This window comes from Saimiri boliviensis, chromosome 20 (genome assembly GCF_048565385.1).
Source record: "Saimiri boliviensis isolate mSaiBol1 chromosome 20, mSaiBol1.pri, whole genome shotgun sequence".
In the NCBI taxonomy this organism is placed as follows: Eukaryota; Metazoa; Chordata; class Mammalia; order Primates; family Cebidae; genus Saimiri; species Saimiri boliviensis.
Genome location: NC_133468.1, coordinates 22,255,489 through 22,279,182, shown reverse-complemented (window position 1 = coordinate 22,279,182; position 23,694 = coordinate 22,255,489). Strand labels below are relative to the sequence as shown.

Genomic DNA, 23,694 nt, shown 5'->3' with positions numbered 1-23,694 from the left:
AAAAAATGTAATGCATGGATCTTATCTGGATTATGATGTGAACAAATCGACTATAAAAAACATTTCTGAGACTACAGAGGAATGGACAACAGAAGATATTAATGAATTACTGGTATTTTTTTAAGTGTGAAAATGACAGTTTTTTGTTTTTTTGTTTTTTAAAAGCCCTTATCAGCCAGGCGCGGTGGCTCAAGCCTGTAATCCCAGCACTTTGGGAGGCCGAGGCGGGTGGATCACGAGGTCAAGAGATTGAGACCATCCTGGTCAACATGGTGAAACCCCGTCTCTACTAAAAATACTAAAAATTAGCTGGGCATGGTGTCGGGTGCCTGTAATCCCAGCTACTCAGGAGGCTGAGGCAGGAGAATTGCCTGAACCCAGGAGGCGGAGGTTGCGGTGAGCCGAGATCGCGCCATTGCACTCCAGCCTGGGCAACAAGAGCGAAACTCCGTCTCAAAAAACCAACCAACCAACCAAACAAACAAAAAAGCCCTTATCAGGTAGTTGTATTTTTGGGTAAAATGACACACTGTCTGGGGAACAGATGAAGCTGGGTGGAGGGTATGTGGGGACTCATTCTCCTGTTCCCTCCACATTTGTGTATTTAAAAAAAAAATTCCATAACAAAAAGGTAAGGAAAAAACAATGGTTCACTCTAAAGAGTCAGAAGTGTTCTGAATTGCCTGCATTTTCTACAATAATCAGGAAAGTCCATTGCACACCATGGCTTTCTACCACGTCACATCTAAAGACTACACCGTATTTTCATGCATGGATGGACCACAGTATGGCCAATTTCCTCCCGATGTGCATTGAAGCTCTTTCCAACTTTCCTTTGCAGTGACTGAATCTATCCAATTCCTGATGCTGCTGTTCTGAATGACGTCCTCTTCTTCCTCCTCGTGTCCCTCCAACCCTCCCAAATAAATCATTTGACGACTACTTCTAGAGTTAGTAGCTGGTGTCATGGCGTGGGTATTCCTAGCACAAGAATGCCCAGGCCCTGGAACCATACGCTCCAGGGACCTACAAGACACTCAGTGTCTCAGGATGATTCAAATTCTGCCTCTGAAGGATACAGTTATCAGGGAAAGCACACACTGCAATGTGGGGGCTAACAGGGAGCTAGAGGAGTTTTCCAGACAGGTCTTCTTTTTTTTTTTTTTTTTTTTTTTGAGATGGAGTTTCGCTCTTGTTACCCAGGCTGGAGTGCAATGGCGCGATCTCGGCTCGCCGCAACCTCCGCCTCCTGGGCTCAGGCAATTCTCCTGCCTCAGCCTCCTAAGTAGCTGGGATTACAGGCATGCACCACCACGCCCAGCTAGTTTTTTTGTATTTTTAGTAGAGACGGGGTTTCACCATGTTGACCAGGATGGTCTCGATCTTTTGACCTCGTGATCCACCTGCCTCGGCCTCCCAAAGTACTGGGATTACAGGCTTGAGCCACCGCGCCCGGCCCAGACAGGTCATCTTAACAGCCCTCACCTAGCACAATGTAGGTCTCAGGCCAGTTCCGCGCTGCAGATGGGGCTCCATGCAACCTAAAGGATACAGAATTCCCTTTCGCCTTGCCATCCTCTAGCACAAACTTGTCCAACCCATGGCTCGTGGGCCACATGCTGCCCAGGACGGCTTTGAATGTGGCCAACACATAAATTCACAACCTTCTTAAAACATTGTGAGATGTTTTTGTGATTTTTTTTTTCCTCATCAGTTATTATTAGTGCTAGTGTAATCTAGGCAATTCTTTTTCCAGTGTGGCCTAGGAAGCCAAAATATTGGATACCTCTGCTTCAGTTGTTTTCCCGCTTTGGGTTCTCACTCTTTTTATTTATTTATTTAGTTGTTTTTTTTTTTTTTTTTTGAGACGGAGTTTCGCTCTTGTTACCCTGGCTGGAGTGCAATGGCATGATCTCGGCTCACCGCAGCCTCCGCCTCCTGGGTTCAGGCAATTCTCCTGCCTCAGCCTCCTGAGTAGCTGGGATTACAGGCACGCACCACCATGCCCAGCTAATTTTTTGTATTTTTAGTAGAGACGGGGTTTCACCATGTTGACCGGGATGGTCTCGATCTCTTGACCTCATGATCCACCCGCCTCAGCCTCCCAAAGTGCTGGGATTACAGACTTGAGCCACCGCGCCCGGCCTTAGTTTTTTTTTTTTTTTTTTTAATTATTGTACTTTAAGTTCTGGGGTACATGTGCAGAAAGTGCAGGATTGTTACATAGGTACACACATGCCATGATGGTTTGATGCACCCATCAACCCGTCATCTACATTAGGTATTTCTCCTAATGCTATCCCTCCCCTAGCTCCCCGTCCCCTGACAGGACCTGATATGTGATGTTCCCCTCCGTGTCCATGTGTTCTCATTGTTCAACACCCATTTATGCGTGAGAACATGCAGTGTTTGGTTTTCTGTTCCTGTGTTAGTTTGCTGAGAATGATGCTTTCCAGCGTCATCCATGTCCCTGCAAAGGACATGAACTCATCATTTTTTCAGCTGCATAGTATTCCACGGTGTATATGTGCCACATTTTCCCTGTCCAGTCTATCATCAATGGGCATTTGGGTTGGTTCTAGGTCTTTGCTATTGTAAACAGTGCTGCAGTGAATATTCGTGTGCATGTGTCCTTATAGTAGAATGATTTATAATCCTTTGGATATATACCCAGTAATGGGATTGCTGGGTCAAATGGAATTTCTATTTCTAGGTCCTTGAGGAATTACCACACTGTCTTCCTCAATGGTTGAACTAATTTACACTCCCACCAACAGTGTAAAAGCATTCCTGTTTCTCCACATCCTCTCCAGCATCTGTTGTTTCCTGACTTTTTAATGATCGCCAGTGAGATGGTATCTCAATGTGGTTTTGATTTGCATTTCCCTAATCACCAGTGAAGATGAGCATTTTTTTCATATGTTTGAAGTCAGGTAGTGTGATGCCTCCAGTTTTGTTCTTTTTGCTTAGGATTGTCTTGGCTATGCAGGCTCTCTTTTGGTTCCAAATGGAATTTAAAGTAGTTTTTTCCAATTCTGTGAAGAAAGTCAGTGGTAGCTTGATAGGGATAGCATTGAATCTATAAATTACTTCGGGCAGTATGGCCACTTTCAGGATATTCATTTCTTCCTAACCATGAGCAAGGAATGTTTTTCCATTTGCTTGTGTCCTCTCTTATTTCCTTGAGCAGTGGTTTGTAGTTCTTCTTGAAGAGGTCCTTAATATCCCTTGTAAGTTGCATTCCTAGGTATTTTATTCTCTGTAGCAACTGTGAATGGGAGTTTACTCATCATTTGGCTCTCTGTTTGTCTGTTATAGGAATGCTTGTGATTTCTGCACATTGATTTTGTATCCTGAGACTTTGCTGAGGTTGCTTATCAGCTTAAGGAGATTTTGGGCTGAGACGATGGGGTTTTCTAAATATACAATCATGTCATCTGCAAATAGAGACAATTTGACTTCCTCTTTTCCTAGCTGAATACCCTTTATTTCTTCCTCTTGCATGATTGCCCTGGCCAGAACTTCCAAGCCTATGTTGAACAGGAGTGGTGAAAGAGACATCCCTGTCTTGTGCTGGTTTTCAAAGGGAATTCTTACTTTCTATTTTTGCCCATTCAGTATGACACCGGCTGTGGGTTTGTCAGTTTGTCATAAATAGCTCTTATTATTTTGAGATACGTTTCATCAATACCTAGTTTATTGAGAGTTTTTAGCATGGGGGGGCTGGTAAATTTTGTTAAGGTCCTTTCCTTTTTATTTATTGATTTATTTTGAGATGGAGTCTCACTCTGTTGTCTAGGCTAGAGTACAATGACATGATCTCGGCTCATTGCAACCTCTGCCTCCAGAGTTCAAGCGATTCTCCTGCCTCAGCCTCCTGAGTAGCTGGGATTACAGGTGCACGCCAGCACGCCCAGCTAATTTTTGTATTTTTATTAGAGATGGGGTTTCTCCATGTTGGTCAGGCTGGTCTTGAACTCCTGACCTCGTGATCTGCCCACCTCGGCCTCCCAAAGTGCTGAGATTACAGGTGTGAGCCACCACGCCCAGCCTGTCGAAGGCCTTTTCTACATCTGTTGAGATAATCATATGTTTTCTGTCATTGGTTCTGTTTATGTGATGGATTACGTTTAGTGATTTGCTTACGTTGAACCAGCCTTGCATCCCAGGGATGAAGCTGACTTGATCGTGGTGAATAAGCTTTTTGATGCACTGCTGGATTCAACCACTCTTAAAAAAAAAAAAAAAAGAGATGGGGTCTCATTCTGGCATGATCATAGCATACTGCAACCTTGAACTCCTGGTCCCAAGTGATCCTCCTACTTCAACTTCTCTAGTAGATGGGACTATAGGTGCATGCCACCATGCCCAGCTCCTGCTCCTTTTAAATACAGCCATTCAGAGACCATTTAAATCTATCCAAATGGTTCTAATTTTTTTTAAGGGGAATCTATACAGGGTTAGCAGAGTTGCTGGGAAGCAGGCATTCTTTCATACCACCAGTGGAAGTATACTGGTGCAATCTTGTGGAAATTTATTACCTGGTGAGATGCAAGGTTCTTAAACTCATACCCTGTGATCAGAGCTTCATTTTTGGAACTTATTCCTGAGCATACTTACAGATATAAATCAAGGATCACCACTGCAGTGCTATATAAAATCAAATGGTACACTAGAAACAACCCAAAGAGGCATTTAGTAGGGAAATGGATGAACAAATTGTTATAGACATAAAATGGAATAGTAATCAGCAATAAAAAGAAATAAACTCCTGATAGACACAATGACATGGATGAATCTCAAAAGCACTACATTACATAAAAAGAGGCAGGCAGAAAGGAGTACATATATATAACTCTATTTACATGAAACACTAGAAAAGAGCTTAATTTACAAGGACAAAAAGTAGATCAGTGACTGCCTGAGGCTGGGGGCAGGATGGGACTGATGAGGAACTTTCTAGGTTGATGACAATGTCCTATGCCTTTTTTTTTTTTTGAGACAGAGTCTCTCTCCGTCGCCCAGGCTGGAGTACAGTGGCATGATCTTGGCTCATTGTAGCCTCTGCCTCCCAGGTTCAAGTGATTCTCCTGCCTCAGCCTCCCACAGTGCTGGGATTACAGGCATGAACCACTGCACCCGGCCAGTATTTTCCATTTTTACTTAAAAAAAAAACAAAAAACAAATTCAAAATAAAAATGGATTGCGATGACACGCACAGAAAAAAACACACACCAAAATGTCAGCAGAGTTTGTTTCCGAGTGGTAGGATTGTGAGGGCAATTTTACTTTCTTTTGTTTGCTTGTATTCATTTTTGCCATTTCCTAAACAAATGCTGTGTGTGTGTGTGTGTGTGTGTGTGTGTGTGTGTGTGTCTAATATCTCAAAAAAAAAAAAAAAAGAAGAAGAGAAAGAGAACAGCAGAGCTACAGTGTCATCTCTTTCTGCCAGGTACTCAGACACACTAAAGAATTGTTGGCTGCACTCCCTTTACCCAAGGGACTGTGTGATTTGGGAAGACAAAGAAGTTGTCAAGGGCAAGGGCAGAGGGCCAGCTCTAAGCCTTAAATGTCCTCCCCTCCCTCAGACAGCACAGGCTTCCCCAACCAACCATGGTGCCCAGCCAAGTCCCTTGCCCATCCCACAATCTGGAGGCCCCGGAGACTGATGGGGTACACCCACATCCACTTTCTCCCTGGGACACCTGGGTGGCAGGTGGGGCAGGGACTGCTGTCCTCGTTTTGCAGAGGAAAGGAAGCCTTCGAAGGTAATTTGCTTCTGCCACAATAAGGTGCCCTGAGACCATGTCCTGACTGGGTATTGTGCACATTGAGCATTGTGGTATTCCAAAGCCTCAAGTGAAAATGCCAAGTTCTGGTTCAGTTTTGTCACCAGCTTCCTCCAGAATACGGGTGAAGCATTGCAGTCAGTCTCAAGGCTTGACATTATCTTTTTTTTTTTTTTTTTTTTTTTTTTTTGAGACGGAGTTTCGCTCTTGTTACCCAGGCTGAAGTGCAATGGCACGATCTCGGCTCACCGCAACCTCTGTCTCCTGGGTTCAGGCAATTCTTCTGCCTCAGCCTCCTGAGTAGCTGGGATTACAGGCACGCGCCACCATGCCCAGCTAATGTTTTGTATTTTTAGTAGAGACGGGGTTTCACCATGTTGACCAGGATGGTCTCAATCTCTTGACCTCGTGATCCACCCGCCTCGGCCTCCCAAAGTGCTGGGATTACAGGCTTGAGCTACCGCGCCTGGCCATAGACACTATCTTTAATGGCAGCCCATCCTATCCCCCACCTCATTTGTGGTTTTCAATTCTTCACAATCCATCTTCCATTCTCTGTATACACCTTCTAAGGCAGCTTGAATCACCTGTGCAGGTTATACCGCAGGAAACTTCTTATTCTATGAGCCCCCATACCTTCATCTCCAGGAAGGGGTTATGGGGGCAAACTGCTTAGGGTCTCACTTGAAGACCACAACCATAAGACAGCCCTATCACTAGAGAAGGAAAGAGCTTGTCAAGGCCAGTGTTTGAGTTGGAAATATTTGAATGACACATTCCTGTAACTAAGCTGGGCAGACACATCCCACCGCCAGAGTTTGGAACACTTTCTTACTGGTAGATCTGGGAGCATCTTGTGATCTGGGGAGAACTTCCCTTTGGGGGATGTAGAAACCCAAAAGGAGGGGAAGGGAACAGGACAACCAAGTGGAGGATGACCTACCCAAATGCTTGAGCTCTTTGTTGACTATGGACCTTGGTCACTACTTTCTATAAGGAGACAGATGTTCAGCCCTGAAGTGGGGAAATTTGAGGAATTTAGGGGAAGGAGTGAGAAAAAAATACTGATGTTGAAAGAAAAGGGTGTGCAAGCTTTAGGGGTCACTAAAAAATGATGCAGTTTTGATGCAGGGGCTGAGGACGAAGCTAGAATGAAATTCTACCACTATCCAGTTGTCAGAGTTCAGCAAGAGAGGGGGGCCCTCAGGTGTCCTTTTCCCTGGCAAGTTAGGGACAGGCAATGGCAGAGGCCAAATCACATTGAGGGGAGAGACACCACACACAGGTGAGGCCCAGGTATGGCCACACGCCAGGGCCAAATAAAGGCGACCTTCACCTCATCATCACCCCTTTCCAATGCCCAGCGCAAGACCCGCACCCACAGAGGCTAGCTTTTCAGGGTCGTTTAGAGAGAGCACATCCCTTGGGGACTACCAAAAAACAAATTAAAACACAAGAGCCTATAGCGTCATGGATGACAGAACCTCAATTTTCTCCTGCTTTGTATTTCCATTTTTTTTGTTAAAATGAGTATTTTAAAAATTAACTTATGTTCAAGCCTTGATACAATCCGTGGTTTCATCTCAGACACTTGCTCCTCTAAGCCTTGCAGTTTCTCATCTGTAAACTGGGGCTAATCCCAGCACTAGGGCCAAAGTGACGAGTGAATGAGATAACATATGGGACATGTTGGCATGCTGCCTGAAATCTAGAACGTGCTCACTAAACAGTAGCTACTAACATGATCATCCCTAAACAAAATGTTTTGCTGTTCATGTTTTGGAAGATCTTTGCATAGATTCAGTCGCAAATCAGACATCTTTTATCTGTCCACTAGTTTAAGAAATGTGGCTGGCAGTGGTGGCTCATGCCTGTAATCCAGCACTCTAAGAGGCTGAGGTGGGCAGATTACCTGAGGTCAGGGGTTTGGGGCCAGCCCGGCTACCATGGCAAAACCCCATCTCTACTAAAAATACAAAAATTAGCCGGGTGTGGCGGGTGCCTGTTATACTAGTTACTAGGGAGGTTAAGGCAGGGGAATCGCTTGAACCCGGGAGGTGGAAGTTGCAGTGAGCCAAAATAATGCCACTGCTCTTCAGCTTGGGTGACAGAGCAAGATTCTGTCTCAAAAATAAATAAATAAATAAACAAACGTGGTCTCACAGAGCTGATGAGTGTGCAATGAAGTAACCTTCAGGAAATGGGAAAAACGCATTAGGTGGCTGGTTCCTCTGCAAATCTCTTCTTTTCTGTTTTTTTCTTTCTTTTTCTTTTTCTTTTTTTTGAGACAGAGCCTCACTCTATCACCAGGCACCAGGCTGGAATGCAGTGGCGTGACCTCGGTTCACTGCAACTTCCGCCTCCCAGGTTCAAGCAATTCTCCTGCCTCAGCCTCCTGAGTAGCTGGGACTAGAGGCACGCACCACCACACCCACCTAATTTTTTTGTATTTTTAGTAGCGACGGGGTTTCACCATGTTGGCCAGGATGGTCTCGATCTCTTGACCTTGTGATCCGCCCGTCTCGGCCTCCCAAAGTGCTGGAATTACAGGCGTGAGCCACCGCGCCCGGCCTTGCTCTCCAAATCTCAAGTTTGCGCAGGATGACAGAAGACCCCTAAGGTATCACATGACTCCCATCCTGGGAGAAGGTAAACACCCAGTGAAGGAGGAGGGAGCCCCTAGCCCCCTGACTCCCTGGGCCCAGGAAGATAAAGCTACCAGGTCATGTCAAGCAGAGCTTATCGACATGGCTTTGGGAGGGAGTTTTTTTTTCCCTCCAAGAACTCCAGAAATCCCTATATTCAGAAAGTCTTCCACATACTCCAGAAGCCTTGAGTGACAGTGGTGTGTGTCTTTGCTTACTAACATAACTACTTCCCTCTAACTGGAAAGTGAAGATTATGTGTAAAATGGGCATAAATCAAAAGGAGACAAGTGCGAGTTCTATCGACTTTGCTGCTCAAAAAATTCAGGAAGAAAAACAGGACCTCCTGTTGGAAGTCTGGGAGGAATTATCTAGATTTCTGTTATCTGGGCTCGACCTGCAGTTATTTTTCTAAGATCCTTAAGCTGTACTTTGGTCCAGGCCAGTAAATCTGCTCTTGTGAGTAATTGCTTTTCTTTCTTTCTTTCTTTCTTTTTTTGAGACAGAGTCTTGCTCTGTCACCCAGGCTTAGGCTGGAGTGCAGTGGTGCGATCTTGGCTCAGTGAAACCTCTGCTTCCCAGGTTCAAGTGATTCTCCTGCCACAGCCTCCTGAGTAGCTGGGACTACAGGCGTGCACCACCACACCCAGCTAATTTTTGTATTTTTAGTAAAGATGGGTTTTCACCATGTTGGCCCAGCTGGTCTCAAACTCCTGACCTCATGATCCGCCCTCCTCAGCCTCCCATAATGCTGGCATTACAGGCGTGAGCCACCGTGCCCGGCCTGGGTAACTGCTTTTCTAACTTCCTGCCCCATGTTATCTGACAGGAGAACATGCAGGTCTGTAGGAAGCTGGGGCAGCATCCCCCAGCAACCAGATCCTGTGCTGGGCATCACAGCCAATGCTGTGGCCACACACGCAAAGACTGTCCCAGGCGGGCCAGGGGTATCTCCTGGCAGATGCTAAAGACATGATGAAGGATTCCCAGGAAGCATCCCTGCACAAGCATTCATACAACATTTCCCAGAAGAGTCCATTTGGGGTTGTCTCACTCTTTTGTGCACTCACAATGCCTGTGCCTGCATCAGGTGAGGTGGGGACACCCCAAGGTCCCCCTCTGACTCAGACACTGGTCTGGGAATGCCAAGGTAACAAGGTACATCTCAGACCTGCAAAGAGCTCACAGTCTAGTGGCCAGGACAAGTCACTACACAGGGTGACAAAGATGGTGAAAGAATCAAGGATGAGGTTGGGGTCAGGACACACGGCAAAGGAAAGGCTTGAGGGACAAGGAACATGCCCTTCAAGCTGCGTACCATCCAATGCCCTCATTCCATCATGTATAACCAGAGCTCACCAAAATCTATTAGTTCTTGGATTCAATACCTTATTAATTTTAAACTTAGGTGGATGCATCTTTCGAGAAAAGAACAAGTGGCCCTGACTTTTAGTCCGGACAGATCCGGCACAGACCTGGTCACCAGAAAAACATGACTAACAGCCTCCTCACTGGTGATGCCAGCCTGGTGACAATCTGCTCCTCCTTTTGGTTCAGAGAAGACGATCAAGGGGTACCCAGGTAGCAGGTAAGAAACCCCGCATCCCTGTACTGCCTGGCACCCCCAACCCCAGCAGAAAGGCCAGAGGAGAGGAGCTGAAGGGGGCGGGTTCTAGGTGGGCTTCTGCAGACGCAACAGGGACAGGAAGGACGATCCAAGGAGGAACTGAAGGGCTGAACATAGGATAAAAGCGGCTACAGAAAGGAGAGGGAGATATTTCTCCAGAGCAATTTGGGCAGGAGAAGGGTTCAACTCCCCACACTCACCCATCGGAATGCCAGGTTGGTTAGAGGGTCTTGCCAATGGGGTCTCACTCCTGGGTCTCAGCCCTCAACAGACACATAATGTTTGGCAAACTCCTCCCTCTCCCGACTTCGATCCCATCACAGGACCAGTGGTCCAATGGACTAACACTGCCTGTCTTACAAGGATTACCTGTAACATCTGTGGACCCTCTGGAGGGTGGTCACAAACTCTAAGCCTTACTCTGAGCAGCACTATGGGAACGGGCTATGAGTGTCTTGCAGCAACCCCAAGCAGAGAGGCACAATGCCTGCAGAGTCCCCACCGCGCATCTCACACTGTTCTTTTTTCTTTGAGATCGAGTCTTGCTCTGTCGCCAGGCTAGAGTGCAGTGGCACAATCTCAGCTCACTGCAACCTCCAACTCCCTGGTTCAAGCCATTCTCCTACCTCAGCCTCCAGAGTAGCTGGGATTACAGGTACACGCCACCATGCCCAGCTAATTTTTATATTTTTAGTAGAGACGGGGTTTCACCACGTTAGCCAAGATAGTCTTGATCTCCCGACCTCGTGATCCACCAGCGTCGGCCTCCCAAATTGCTGGGATTACAGATGTGAGTCACAGCGCCCAGCCTCACACTGTTCTTAAGTTCTCTCACTTAATGCCAACATTGCTGTAAAACATTTCTCCCAGCTTACAGAACAGAAAAGCAAAGACTGACTTATTCATTCTCCTTGCCATTCCATACACATTGGGAGGCTGTATTCAAGGCACTGAGACCCCAGTACAGAACAAGGCAGACACAGGTCTCTTCTCATGCAGCATGTATTCTAGTGTGGGAAGAAAGGCAGCAAACAAAAAATAACTTCAGACCCTGGTAAATGCTAGGAAGAAAAAACAAGGTGATTTAACAGAGTGACCTGGAGAGGCAGTAATAGATTAAGGGAGGCAAGCGACCATGTGGGAGTCTGAGAAACACAGAATCCAAACAGAGGAAACAGCCAGTGCAAAGGTCCTGAGACGTGAACAAGCTTGACTTCTTCCAGGAACAGAAAAGAGGTCAGTGTGGCTCAGAAGCAATGGAATGGAGGGTGGGGGCTAGGAGGGGTAGGAGACAAGGTCAGAGAGCAGACCACAGCCAGACTGTGCTGGGTATTCCAAGCAGTGGTAAGGACTGGGAATTTCATTGTAAGTGCAGTGGGATGACATTGGAGGTCTTTAAGCAGAGAATGATGCAATCTAAATTCTGGCTATTCTGGGAAGAATGGACAATAGGGGCCAGATTTAGAGAAGTTGAATGAGCAGCTCAGGGTTTCAATTCCATCACTAGCAGGCAGGCAATACTAAGATTTGTTTCCATGGTGTCAAGTTTTTGATATCCTGTAGTATGATGCTCGACTGGAATCTCATATCTGACAAAGCGGGGCTCCCACTGTCTCAGTGATCTCAGCTTCGCCTCCTGTGTTGGTCATGTGAGGATAACTGCTTGTGGTTCTATGGTAACAGTTACACAGCATATATGTAAACATGCTTTGTATTCACCTGGCAACATGCAACAGAGTGACTACTGTGTGCCAGGCACTTGTAAAGTTGTTCTACAGTGTTAGAAACACATTATAAGAGTAGATATGGCCAGGCGCGTTGGCTCAAGCCTGTAATCCCAGCACTTTGGGAGGCTGAGGCGGGTGGATCACGAGGTCAAGAGATCGAGACCATCCTGGTCAACATGGTGAAACCCCGTCTCTACTAAAGATACAAAAAATTAGCTGGGCATGGTGGCACATGCCTATAATCCCAGCTACTCAGGAGGCTGAGGCAGGAGAATTGCTTGAACCCAGGAGGCGGAGGTTGCGGTGAGCCAAGATCGCGCTATTGTACTCCAGCCTGGGTAACAAGAGTGAAACTCCATCTTCAAAAAAAAAAAAAAAAAAAGAGTAGATATTTGATTAAAAAAAAAAAATTTACCCTGTCTGAGTAAAACAAAAGGACAGACCTCATTCCTCAAGAAAGGCGAGGCTAGTATGGCTACTAAGTTCCCCTAGTCTTCACTCTTCTTGCCAAACTCCATGAAGCCAAATTTTTGAAGAAGCATTTTCCTCTTTGAAGAGGGAGAGGAAATAAAGAAGAGCAATCAGCAGTATTTTGAGGAGCTGGGACATTATAACCAAAGAAACTTGAGATTTGCCCTAATAAGGCCAGCTTTAAGTTAAGGTTGACTTTGGGCATCAGTCCTTGGGTGAGCTTTCTATTTCAAGCTGCAGAACTGGAACAAACCCATCTTGTCTTCCAGGTGGGCAGCCCAATAGTAAACTCACATGACACTATGACATGGCTAAACCAGTTAATGGAGAACTGCCTTTCCTGATTCTTTGAGCAGCTGAAGGAACACTTAGGACATCCTCCCTTATATATAAAAGGTTGGGCATTCTCAGGTAACTAAACAAATGGCATTTATTGCTCTCAGAAATCCTTCCTTCTAGAAAGGGGAAAACCAGGTCGAAGTTGTTCCTCCTAAGCTATGAGCAGAAATGACAACACTTGAGCCTATGATTAACAAGGAAGCCCAATTTCCACGGCAGTCCTCACTAACTCCATTCAGCCATTACCTCCAGAAAAGGACCAGAACCATACTGCCTGGTCCACATCCCCCTACCACTTCCCTTATATTTCAACTGAACCAACAAGACTTGTCCAGATGCCTAGAATGTACTACACCTTGGCCACTTTGTCCTGGGAAGAGCAAGGGAACAGAGAAAAGCTTCTTGTCCAGATGCCTAGAATGTACTACACCTTGGCCACTCTGTTCTGGGAAGACCAAGGAAGCAGAGAAAAGCTAAGGCCTTGCTGAGCAATGCAAGACAGAGACAGGTCAGCAGGTACAGAAAGAAAAGAAAACAGCATTAATCTGACTGGAAGACAGCTACTCAACGAGGACAAAACACTAAAGAGCCGGTGACCCTTGATTTAAGCAGGGCTCCTCCAGACACTCGGTACAAACGCACTGACTGTGAAACCTGCGTGGGAACTCGAGTACCGCACTAGGAAGGCCTTTTCCTCCCTGTCTTGGGCTCAGTAGTATCCCCCCAAATCTGAAATCTGTCAGTCTGAAACTTCAGAATGTGACCTTACTTGGAAATAGAGTTTTTTTCAGATGTAAATTATGATGACATCACATTGGATTACGGTCGGTTCTACTCCAGTGACTGGGTATCCTTGTAAGAAGAGAAAACAGACACACAGATAGAACCACATGACAGTGGAGGAGGCAGAAACTGGAATGATGTACCTACAAGCCAAGGAATGCCAAGGATGACCAAGCACCAGCAAACCTAAGAAGGAAGAAGCAAAGATCCTCCTCTAGAGCCTTTTGGGAGTCCTGGCCCTGCTAACACCTTGATCTGGGATCTTCAGCCTCCTGAGCGGAAATAAATTTCTGCTGCTTTAAGCCCTCCGGTTTGTGGTCCTTCGCAATGGCAGCCCTAGGAAACCAATCCACTCTCTACTTCACACCTGTTCCCCAAACCACCCCTTGCCAGGCTCATCCCGGGGGCTGCAGACAAGACACACAGGCCATGCCTCCAGCCCACCTGGACTCTTCCACCTTCCCAATGCCCCTCAGCTCTTCTCTCTTCGAGGGGAGGGGTGTGCAGGATCACATTTCAGTTGCTGCCACCCACCTTCTGCCACAGGAGACAAACCGGCAGGGGAGTTTTTGTTTTCATCCCTCAGCCTCCCAGTTTTGTAGCCTCTTTCAATTACACTGGTGTTCCTTACATTTCTTTCGGTCCCATTCCAGATATATACATGGATACACGCATTTGGCCATAACCATACATTCCCTGTACTACCACTCATCTTTCTACAAAGATATATAAAAAGTCACTACTTTTACTCAAAATAAATTTATTTTAAGAGAAACTGCCATATAATTATCACAATAAATGAAAAATCGCAAACGCAGAGCTTGTTAGGTATATACACATTCTTAAATTACACATAAGAATAAATGCACAATATTTTTAAAGGACCCATTCATGTATGGTTTAAAATAACCTAGGGTGGCAATACTATAGGAAATACTGCCTTAGAGGTACAGTGGCTATCTCTAACTAGTTGGCCCAGAGTTCTGAGCTCCTAATCAAAAAAATCAACTTCAATCTCTCCAGTCTCTCGTCTCTAATCCCTGCTCCCCAATTCCACCCAGACACTGGGGAGAAGGTAAAGGGTAGGAGGAAAGAAAGGCACCCGAGAGTTCTGAGTTCCCACTCGGGCGATCTGAGAACACGAAGTCGAGACTGAAGGAGACTACCCAGTCCTGCGAGTGACAAGGGCAGGGAGGGACTGACCTTCTCGCGCAGAGTGCAGTGGACGTCCGAGGCGACGCGCCCTTCCCACCACGGCTCATCCATCATCGCGTACGCAGCGCCGCGATTCGAGGCTACCCGGCTCTCAGGGCGCACCCTGCGTGGACACGGGCAACTTCAGCGGCCGGAGCGTGCCCCCGGCTCCGACCCCCGGTGTCCCTATCCTCGCGCGCCCCCGGCCCCGGGCCCGGGCGGGCGCCCCCTCCTGCGCCGCTCTGAGGAGCGGGAGGTCGCCTCCCGTCAGGGGAAGGCTGCGGAACCCCCTCCCCTCAGCTCGCCGGACACCGGGCGATGGAGCTGTGCAACAACTTGCAGAATTTTTATCTTCCCTTTTCCAAAAGTTGCAGAGAAAGTTGCCGACTCCGCTAGTTCGCTCAAGTCTGGGGCTCTGGCGGCGGCCACAGGCTCGCCGTCCCCAACTCCTCCCCCGCTGCCCAGCCTTTGTCCTGCTCCCACATCCTGCCCTCGAGCCGGGGCGAAACTCACGCATCCTCTCTGGGCGTGGGGGGCTGCGGGCGCCGGGCCCCTCCCAGGGCCGACGCAGCTGTGCCTTCTGGCGCCTACCGGCGGCCGGACCCTCGCCCGGGGCGCCCAGCACCCCCGACGGCCGCCTCCGCAGCCCGGCTCGTCCCGGCCGCCGCCGCGCCACTGCGTGCGCTCGGGTCCCGCCGCGGCTCGCAGGCTCCCGGCCGCCGGGGGCCTCCCTCCCTCGCTGGGGGAATTGGGGCCCGGGCCTCGCGCATGCGCTACCGGCGCCGCGGGGCGGGGGGCTGGGAATTGGAGCCTTTCTTTGCCAGCTCTGGCTCCGCTTCCTGCCCTCCCTCCTCCCTCGCTTCGGCAGAAAGCTTCCCTCTCACCTTCGTAGAGACTAGCGGTGGCCTTCTGGGCACCCCGCCAGCTTGCGCGGGGAGCAGAGGGACGGCGGCGCCACCTGCGAGCAGCACGCGTGAGACGCGCGGGCTGGACGCCCCCAGGAAGTTCTGCGTTCCGCGCGCACTGCTCTAGCCATTCTTACGTTGGTTCCACCTGTTTTTTGTTTTGTTTTCTTTTTCTCTCTTTTTTGTTTTTTATTTGTTTTCCTCTTCTTTTAAACCTGTCCTGCCATGAAGAGGTAGATTTCCAAACGGACAATTCCTGCGAAAGCTGCGGAAAAACCACCCTTGTTCACCCACGTGTCCCTAATTCTAAAGGAGCCTAAGTCGCCGGTATTTGCTGTGCTCCTACCGAATACTTCTCCACGCCTCACATTGAAGGAAAACGAGTTTTTGGTTTTTTCGTTTTTGGTTTGTTTTGGTTTTGTTTTGTTTTGTTTTGTTTTGTTTTTTTGCCGGGTAGTCCGGTAGATGGAAAACATTGTCGTTTTAATTCAGTTGATTGCTTTGGAAGGTCATTCTTTTAAGTCAGCCCATCTGATGGCATAGTATTGGGCTGTCCTCTTGACGGATTGATTTTTGTGATAGTTTTAGAGAGTCACAAATTTGGAATCAAATCCACCTACCAACTTGGTGATTTGTGTCAAGTTCCTCAAACTCGGAGCTTGGAATCCGTCGTGTAAAATGGGGATAAAAGTTGCACGAACCTGCTGGAAATTAAATGAGATAATGCGTGGAGAAAGATAATGACTATACCAGGTATAAAGTGAACCCTCAATAAATAACTGCTACTGAAGAGCTTTTAGTTTCTAAGTGCTTTCCTGCACATGAAGACCTATCTGGGAAAAAAAAAAAATTAAATCAGTGTTGATAAGCTTCAACTGGACCTTGAAGAGCAGTTTTAATGTAAAGAAAAAAAAAAAAACTTTGAAAAGTGTAAAATACCTAAAAAATAAACTGAATAAATGTGCAGGCTCTTAATGAAGACATTACAAAGGTCGAAACATAATAAGGAAGGCTTGAAGGAATAGAAGCACAAAGACCAACTTAACCCAAATTACTCTATTTAATAAAATTTTAATGGTTGTGGGTAGATTGGGGGAGGGGGCACTTAACATTTTTTTCTAACATTCAGATGGGAGAATATCTGTGAGAAAAGCTAAGAAATTTATCTTTTGAAAATGAGGGAACCGGGCGCGGTGGCTCAAGCCTGTAATCCCAGCACTTTGGGAGGCCGAGGCGGGTGGATCACGAGGTCGAGAGATCGAGACCATCCTGGTCAACATGGCGAAACCCCGTCTCTACTAAAAAAATACAAAAAACTAGCTGGGCGTGGTGGCGCGTGCCTGTAATCCCAGCTACTCAGGAGGCTGAGGCACGAGAATTGCCTGAGCCCGGGAGGCGGAGGTTGCGGTGAGCCGAGATCGCGCCATTGCACTCCAGCCTGGGTAACAAGAGCGAAACTCCGTCTCAAAAAAAAAAAAAAAAGAAAAAAGAAAAAAAAAATCTGCCCTTTTTAATCTTCCTTAGAGGACAAATTGGTGTAATATGTTCACTGTAATATTATCAACTGCTCAGTTTGCACTGAACTTTTCTTTTGCTTTTCATGTAATACAAACTCTTGAGCATAGCAAAACATACATGTTCTCCCCCTGGTTCCAGGCCTTGGTCTCCTCCTCCAGAGCGATAACCAGTCTTACGTTTCCTTTGGAAGTGATTTATGCATTCACCAACATAGACATTCATGCCTTTTTCTCCTTGTACATGACTGGTAGCATACTCTACACATCTGCCTGTGCCTTACTGTTTTCTGTTTTGTTGTTTCATGACAGTGCCCAAAGAGCTGCATGGCATCCCATAGTCCCATAGTATCATGATGTACGGACATTTGGCCTGGGAATGTCCACACATTTCTAGCCTTTTGCTCTATGTAACCACAGTGCAGTGAATATTTGCTTCCATGTAACCACACCGCAGTGAATATCCTGCAAAGGGTCAAGCATATAAATTCCTCAAATACTCAGCTGTTCAGGGGAAATTGAGGCATATACTTTGAACAGTGTTTCCTCATGGTGTTAATGGTTTGAACTGCTCCATTCTGGACCAAAAGCATGAAGCCTGGCTCAGTTTATAGAGGCAGACGGAAGACATCTGCCTTATTACCACTTTGATCTTTAACCAAAAACCATTCGATTTTTAGTCATGTGCTCTACTTAGTCAAGAGAACATTTGCTAAATCCTTTATGATCTTTGACTACAAGTTCTTGAGGTATGAGTTGGCAGATTAGGTCTGAGAACCAGGCAGGAAGATTAAAAAAGCAGCATTTTGCAAACAGAACTCAAACCTAGGACATTAATAAAGCTGGTCCACATTACTTTTTTTTTTTTTTTTTTTTTTTTTTTTTTTTTTTTTTTTTTTTGAGATGGAGTTTTGTTCTTATTACCCAGGCTGGAGTGCAATGGTGCGATCTCGGCTCACCGCAACCTCCACCTCCTGGTTCAAGCAATTTTCCTGCCTCAGGCTCCTGAGTAGCTGGGACTACAGGCACGCACCACCATGCCTAGCTAATTTTTTGTATTTTTAGTAGAGACGGGGTTTCACCATGTTGACCAGGATGATCTCGATCTCTTGACCTCGTGATCCACCCGCCTTGGCCTCCCATAGTGCTGGGATTACAGGCGTGAGCCACCACACCCGGCCCACATTACTTTTTTAAATTTAAAAAAGTACAGAAGGAATAAGTGAAAAATAACTCTCGCTCTCAACCTGGCTCAGCTCCATGCATATAGAAAACTTTATTGTTGAACCTGCGTTTTGTAAATGAAGTCTTTCAGGACAGTGGAGTGTGCAGGGAGCAGAGGAGACACATGATAAGTGTCTGCTGTTCCGTTCGCTCTGTTTGCATGTACTATTCCCCATGCCTCATGTGCACAGAATTCCAGTGGACCTGTGATACATGGAGTTTGCTGAGGTTCAAAGGGAGTAGAGGGTCAGTAGATCATGCGTACAAGTGGCCATGGGGTGGGGTGTGGGGAATACCTGAGAGGACACGTTTTCTATTTGAAGTAGAACTTGCTTTGGAACACAGAAAGAAGGTGTTAACAGTTTCTGTGGCTCCCACAACAAAGTACAACAATGGGATGGCTTGAAACTACAGAACTTTCTTCTGTCACAATTCTGGATACTAGAAGTTCCAAATTAGGGTGTCAGCAGGGCCACAATCCTGAAAACTCTAACGAAAAATTCTTTTTTCCTCTTCCTGGTTTTCGGGGTTGGCCAGGGATTACACCTGGAGTCAGTTGTTCTTCCCTGGCTTGTAGCTACAGCACTCCAAACTCTGCCTCTGTCTTCGCATGGCCTTCTTTTTCTCTTTTCACATAGTCGTCTCCTCCTCCTCCTCCTCCTCCTCCCCCTCCTCCCCTCCTCCTTCCCCTCCTACCCCTCCTCCTCCTCCTCCTTCCCCTCCTACCCCTCCTCCTCCTCCTCCTCCTCCTTTCTTCTTCTTTGACAGAGTCTCACTGAATGGTCCAGGCTACAGCTGGAGTGTAGTGGTGTGATCTCGGCTCACTGCAACTTCCACCTTCCAGGTTCAAGCAATTCTCCTGCCTCAGCCTCCCCAGGAGCTGGGATTACATGTACACAACACCACACCGACTAATTTTTCTATTTTTGGTAGAGATGGGGTTTCACCATGTTGACCAGGTTGGTCTCAAACTTTTGATCTTAGGTGATCTGCCTTCCTGGGCCTCACAAAGTGCTGGGATTACAGGCGTGAGCCACCAGTCCCAACTATGTCTTCTTATAAGGACACTGGTCATATTGGACTGAGGGCCCACCATACTCCAATATGGCCTCATCTTAACTAATTACATTTGCAGGAAACCTATTTCCTTAAAAGGTCACATTCTGAAGTATTGAGGGTTAAGACTTCAACATATCTTTTGTGGAGGTACTCCATTCAACTCCTAACAGAAGGCAGTAGTATTCTAGGAAACATGAATGACCAAGAAACCCTATCATATGCTTTCTTAGGGGTGTTACTTCCCTGTGTTAGGCAACCATGTATTATGACATGGAAAGAAAGGGGAAAATGGGGTAACCCACCGTTCCTCCTCCTTCAGCTCTTTCTTACTTATTGGTAATATGCCTAAGGTAGAGAGTATTGATTGGATGTGCACGTATCCAGAGTGAAATAAAAATAGTTAGTTTTGTGTGCAGTGTTTTCACCATTATGGAAAGAATGGAATACATATGCATGTTTGAGTTACAAAATACAAATCACATAATTTCAGTGATTTTGCCTGTGAGTTAAGTGTTCTTACTTTTGCATTTAAAACTGGCATGGCAGGCCGGGCTCCGTGGTGCACACCTGTAATCCCAGCACCTTGGGAGGCCAAGGCGGGTGGATCACGAGGTCAAGTGATCAAGACCATCCTGGCCAAAGTGGTGAAACCTCGTCTCTACTAAAAATACAAAAAATTAGCCGGACGTGGTAGCAAGTGCCTGTAATCTCAGCTACTCTGGAGGCTGAGGCAGGAGAATAGCCTGAACCCGGGAGGTGGAGGTTGCAGTGAGCCGAGATTGCATCACTGTACCCCAGAGTGAGACTTTGTCTCAAAAAAAAAAAAACAAAAACCCAAAAACAAAAAAACTGGTGTTGCATAACATAAAGATGAATGATAAAAACTCATGCTAATACTTTAGATTTTGAACTTTTCTTTACTGAAAATGACATTTAATGGTATATTTAAAAAATATCTCAATAAAAAATGTTTTAAAAAAAAGAACTCACAGCAAGTTGAGAGAGGGTTCCATAAGCTGTCCACACACTATCCCACACTGCTCCCACCCTGTCCCACCTGACTGCCATCCCAGAAGAAATCCATTTATGTTTCCTTTCAAAGAGATTCTCTCTCTTGCTTTAAGAGGCAGGGTCTTGCTCTATCACCCAGGCTGGAGTGCAGTGGTATGATCATAGCTCACTGCAGCCTCGAACTCCTGGGCTCAAGGGATACTCCTGCCTCAGCCTCCTGAGCAGCTGGGACTATAGGCAGGGATCACCTCGCCCAGCCCATACTGTTTTGAACCTGAAGTCACCCATTCCTCTCTGTGAGCAATCCTTGTGGCAAAGTTTTCCCCCTTGCTAGTAATACATTTTTGTTGATAAACATGAGAAAATTTACCATTTGTGGCATGCTTAGCATATGCCAGGCACTGTGCCACATGCCCAAGCAATCATTGAGAGCAGGCTTGCCTAATTCCCAAATAATTATCCATTGCCTTTCTTCCTGTTCTCCCACACCTACATCTATTCACCTCACACAGTTCAGGCTCCTTGAAGACAAGACCTGTTTCTTTTCCGTGTTTGTATCCCCAACAGCCGGCCCAGTGCCTGCAGTAAAGGATACAGTCAGTATAGGTTTACTGAAATAATAAATAATTTGTCAGGCAAGGTGACTCACCCCTGGAATCCCTGTTTGTTGGGAGGCTGAGGTGGGAGGATCACTTGAGTCCGGGCGCTTAAGATGAGCCTAGGCAACGTAGTGGACCTTGTTTCTACTTTTTTTTTTTTTTTTTTTAATTTAGCCAGGTGGCTAAGGTGGGGAGGCTAAGGTGGGGAGGTTGCTTGAGCCCAGGAGATTGAGGCTGCAGTGAGCCCTGATTGCACCACTACACTCCAGCCTGAGCAACAGAGCAAGACTGTCTCAATAAACAAATAAACAAACAAACAGGCAAACGAACAATGGACACATGGATAGTGGAACTAACGGGGGCCTATGGGAATCACCTGGCCCAGACTTCAGACTGGTCAGGAGTTACTGTCCTTATTTATTTATTTATTTTTTTTAGACGGAGTTTCGCCCTTGTTGCCCAGGCTGGAGTGCAATGGCACAATCTCGGCTCACCGCAACCTCCGCCTCCTGGGTTCAGGCAATTCTCCTGCCTCAGCCTCCTGAGTAGCTGGGATTACAGGTACACGCCACCATGCCCAGCTACTTTTTTGTATTTTTAGTAGAGACGGGGTTTCACCATGTTGACCAGGATGGTCTCGATCTCTTGACCTCATGATCCACCCGCCTCGGCCTCCCAAAGTGCTGGGATTACAGGCTTGAGCCACCGCGCCCGGCCTATCCTTATTTTTTAAATGGGATCTAGAGAGTGTGTGACTCTCTATGGGCCACCTATGCTCTTTGGATCTCCTTGTTCATTCCGGTAAAATGAGAAAACTACTCTTTCCTTAAAGGACTGTTGTATGACATGAAGAATCATGAAGTATAAATTGCCCTCTAATATTATTTTGTCATTCATAATAACAGAACAGGCTAGAACCTTCTGATGACATTGCTCTTTGGAGGTTGAAGCAAGCTGCATGAACCCATGGTGAGGCTTCAGTGAGTAGCCTTCCTTCCATGGGTCTCAGTTTCTCCTTCTGTGAGAGAAGGGGATGAGATTCGATCCCAGAGGACGGAAACCCAGGGGGATAAGAGGGTCAGGAAAGCAACATGAACAATAAGAAATCTTACAGCCCTCCTGGTCTGACTTCCCCCCTCCCCAACCTTTGGAAGAAACTCCGAGGGAGAGAAATATTCCTCTTGGTGAGGAAGAAACACCCTGCGTTTGACAGTCAATATCCACACCAGCCACAGTGCCAGGAAGCAGTATAGAGCAGTGAGGACTGTGGTCGGCCAGTGGACCAATGGGCACATGCTGCATCCATGGTGGGGAGCCCCTTCTGCACCCCTTCAGATTGTTATAGCTTGGGAATTGGTGCCCACCATTGCCAGACTGTTTGACTTCAAAAGAAAGAGGGAATTGAGATATCTCCTGATTTTAAAATACTGGCTTTTCTCTTAACACCGTGTGGGCCACACACCGCCCTGGCTTGGGAACCCTGGAGTAGGTGCATGATAGAAGCCCTCCAGCCTGACGGGGATTCTGCAGGGAACAATGGAATAAGAGCTCCCCAGACTCCAGGAGGAAGAAATAAAAGGCACCATTAACTTCAAAGCCCCCGAGCCTGCCAGCCCCCCTCCTCCAACAGACAATAAACAGGAAGGAGACTGAGACTGGACAGTAAAAGATGACCAGACAAGCATGCTGGGGGGACCCTTATGCCTAGAAGTTCCTCACTCCCAGTATCAGGGCGCTGCTTTCCTGGGGCCACCTGGATGCCACAAAGCCACTTTCTCCAAGGAGCTGCCATAGCTTCCAGGGCTGCAAAGACCCAAAGTCAAAGAACCAAGGATTATAGTGCCAGCCGCTCAGCTGAGGGGACTCAGGCTGGGGGTGAGAAGGCTGTGGGAAATCTACGAAAAAATTTATTGATTACGCAAATATCATTCTCCTTGTACCACTATTAAAGCATGCTTAAACTATTATTAAGATCCTGGCTGGGTGAGATGGCTCATGCCTATAATCCCAGCACTTTGGGAGGCAGAGGTGGGTAGATCACCTGAGGTCAGGAGTTTGACACCAGCCTTGCAAACATGGCGAAACCTCGTCTCTACTAAAAAAATACAAAAAAAAAAAAAAAAAAAAAAAAAAAAATCAGTTGGGTGTGGAGCTGAGATGGCGCCACTGCACTCCAGCCCGAGTGACAGAGTGAGACTCAGTCTAAAAAAATGTACATATTATTAAGATCCTGAATAACGCCTCCCCCCCACCCCACCCCCTACCAGCAGGTAACCTCTGTGATATCCATGTAATGGTCTTTGGCAGGGCACATAGGCAATGGGGGACCAGGTCAGAGTCTACTGTAATAATCCAGTTGAGAGATGGGGGTGACTTGGGCAAGGGGAAGAGGTGGAGGAAGTGAGGAGAGGCCAGATCCTGAGCATAGTTAGAAATATGAGCCAACAGGATCTGCTGATGGTGTAAGAGAAAGAAATCAGGATGACCCCAGCTGTTAGCTCTGTGCACCTAGAGAGTGAAGTTCCCATTTACTGAGATGTGGAACTTAATCACATCTCCTAGGACATTGCTGATGTGTTACCCACTTCCCTCTTTTCCCAACCCAATCTGCCTCCACCTGCTCGGTGGTTACAGCTAAGAGTCTAAGACTGCCCCAGATTTCAATGTTGGCCTTGATTTTTTCTAGTTGATAATCTCAAGCAAGTTAGTTAACCCCGGATTCCTTCTTTCCTATATGGGGATAATAATAGTTCTGCCTTTGTGGGGTTATACGGAGGTCAAATGATACGATGCCTGGTACATAAAGG

At 46.8% G+C, this 23,694-nt stretch overlaps 1 protein-coding gene across 1 annotated transcript in view; it reads right to left on the bottom strand.

The window, feature by feature from the left end:
• CCNJL (cyclin J like) overlaps nt 1–15,489 on the bottom strand; it is a 65,220-nt gene extending 49,731 nt beyond the window's left edge. Inside the window, exons 1-2 of the mRNA XM_003934754.4 lie at nt 15,089–15,489; nt 14,585–14,699 (exon numbers count right to left, since the gene is read on the bottom strand). Of these exons, the coding sequence (XP_003934803.1) occupies nt 14,585–14,650 (66 nt within the window). The 5' untranslated portion in view covers nt 14,651–14,699; nt 15,089–15,489. The remainder of the gene's footprint in view (nt 1–14,584; nt 14,700–15,088) is intronic.
• Between the last annotated feature and the right edge of the window lie 8,205 nt (nt 15,490–23,694).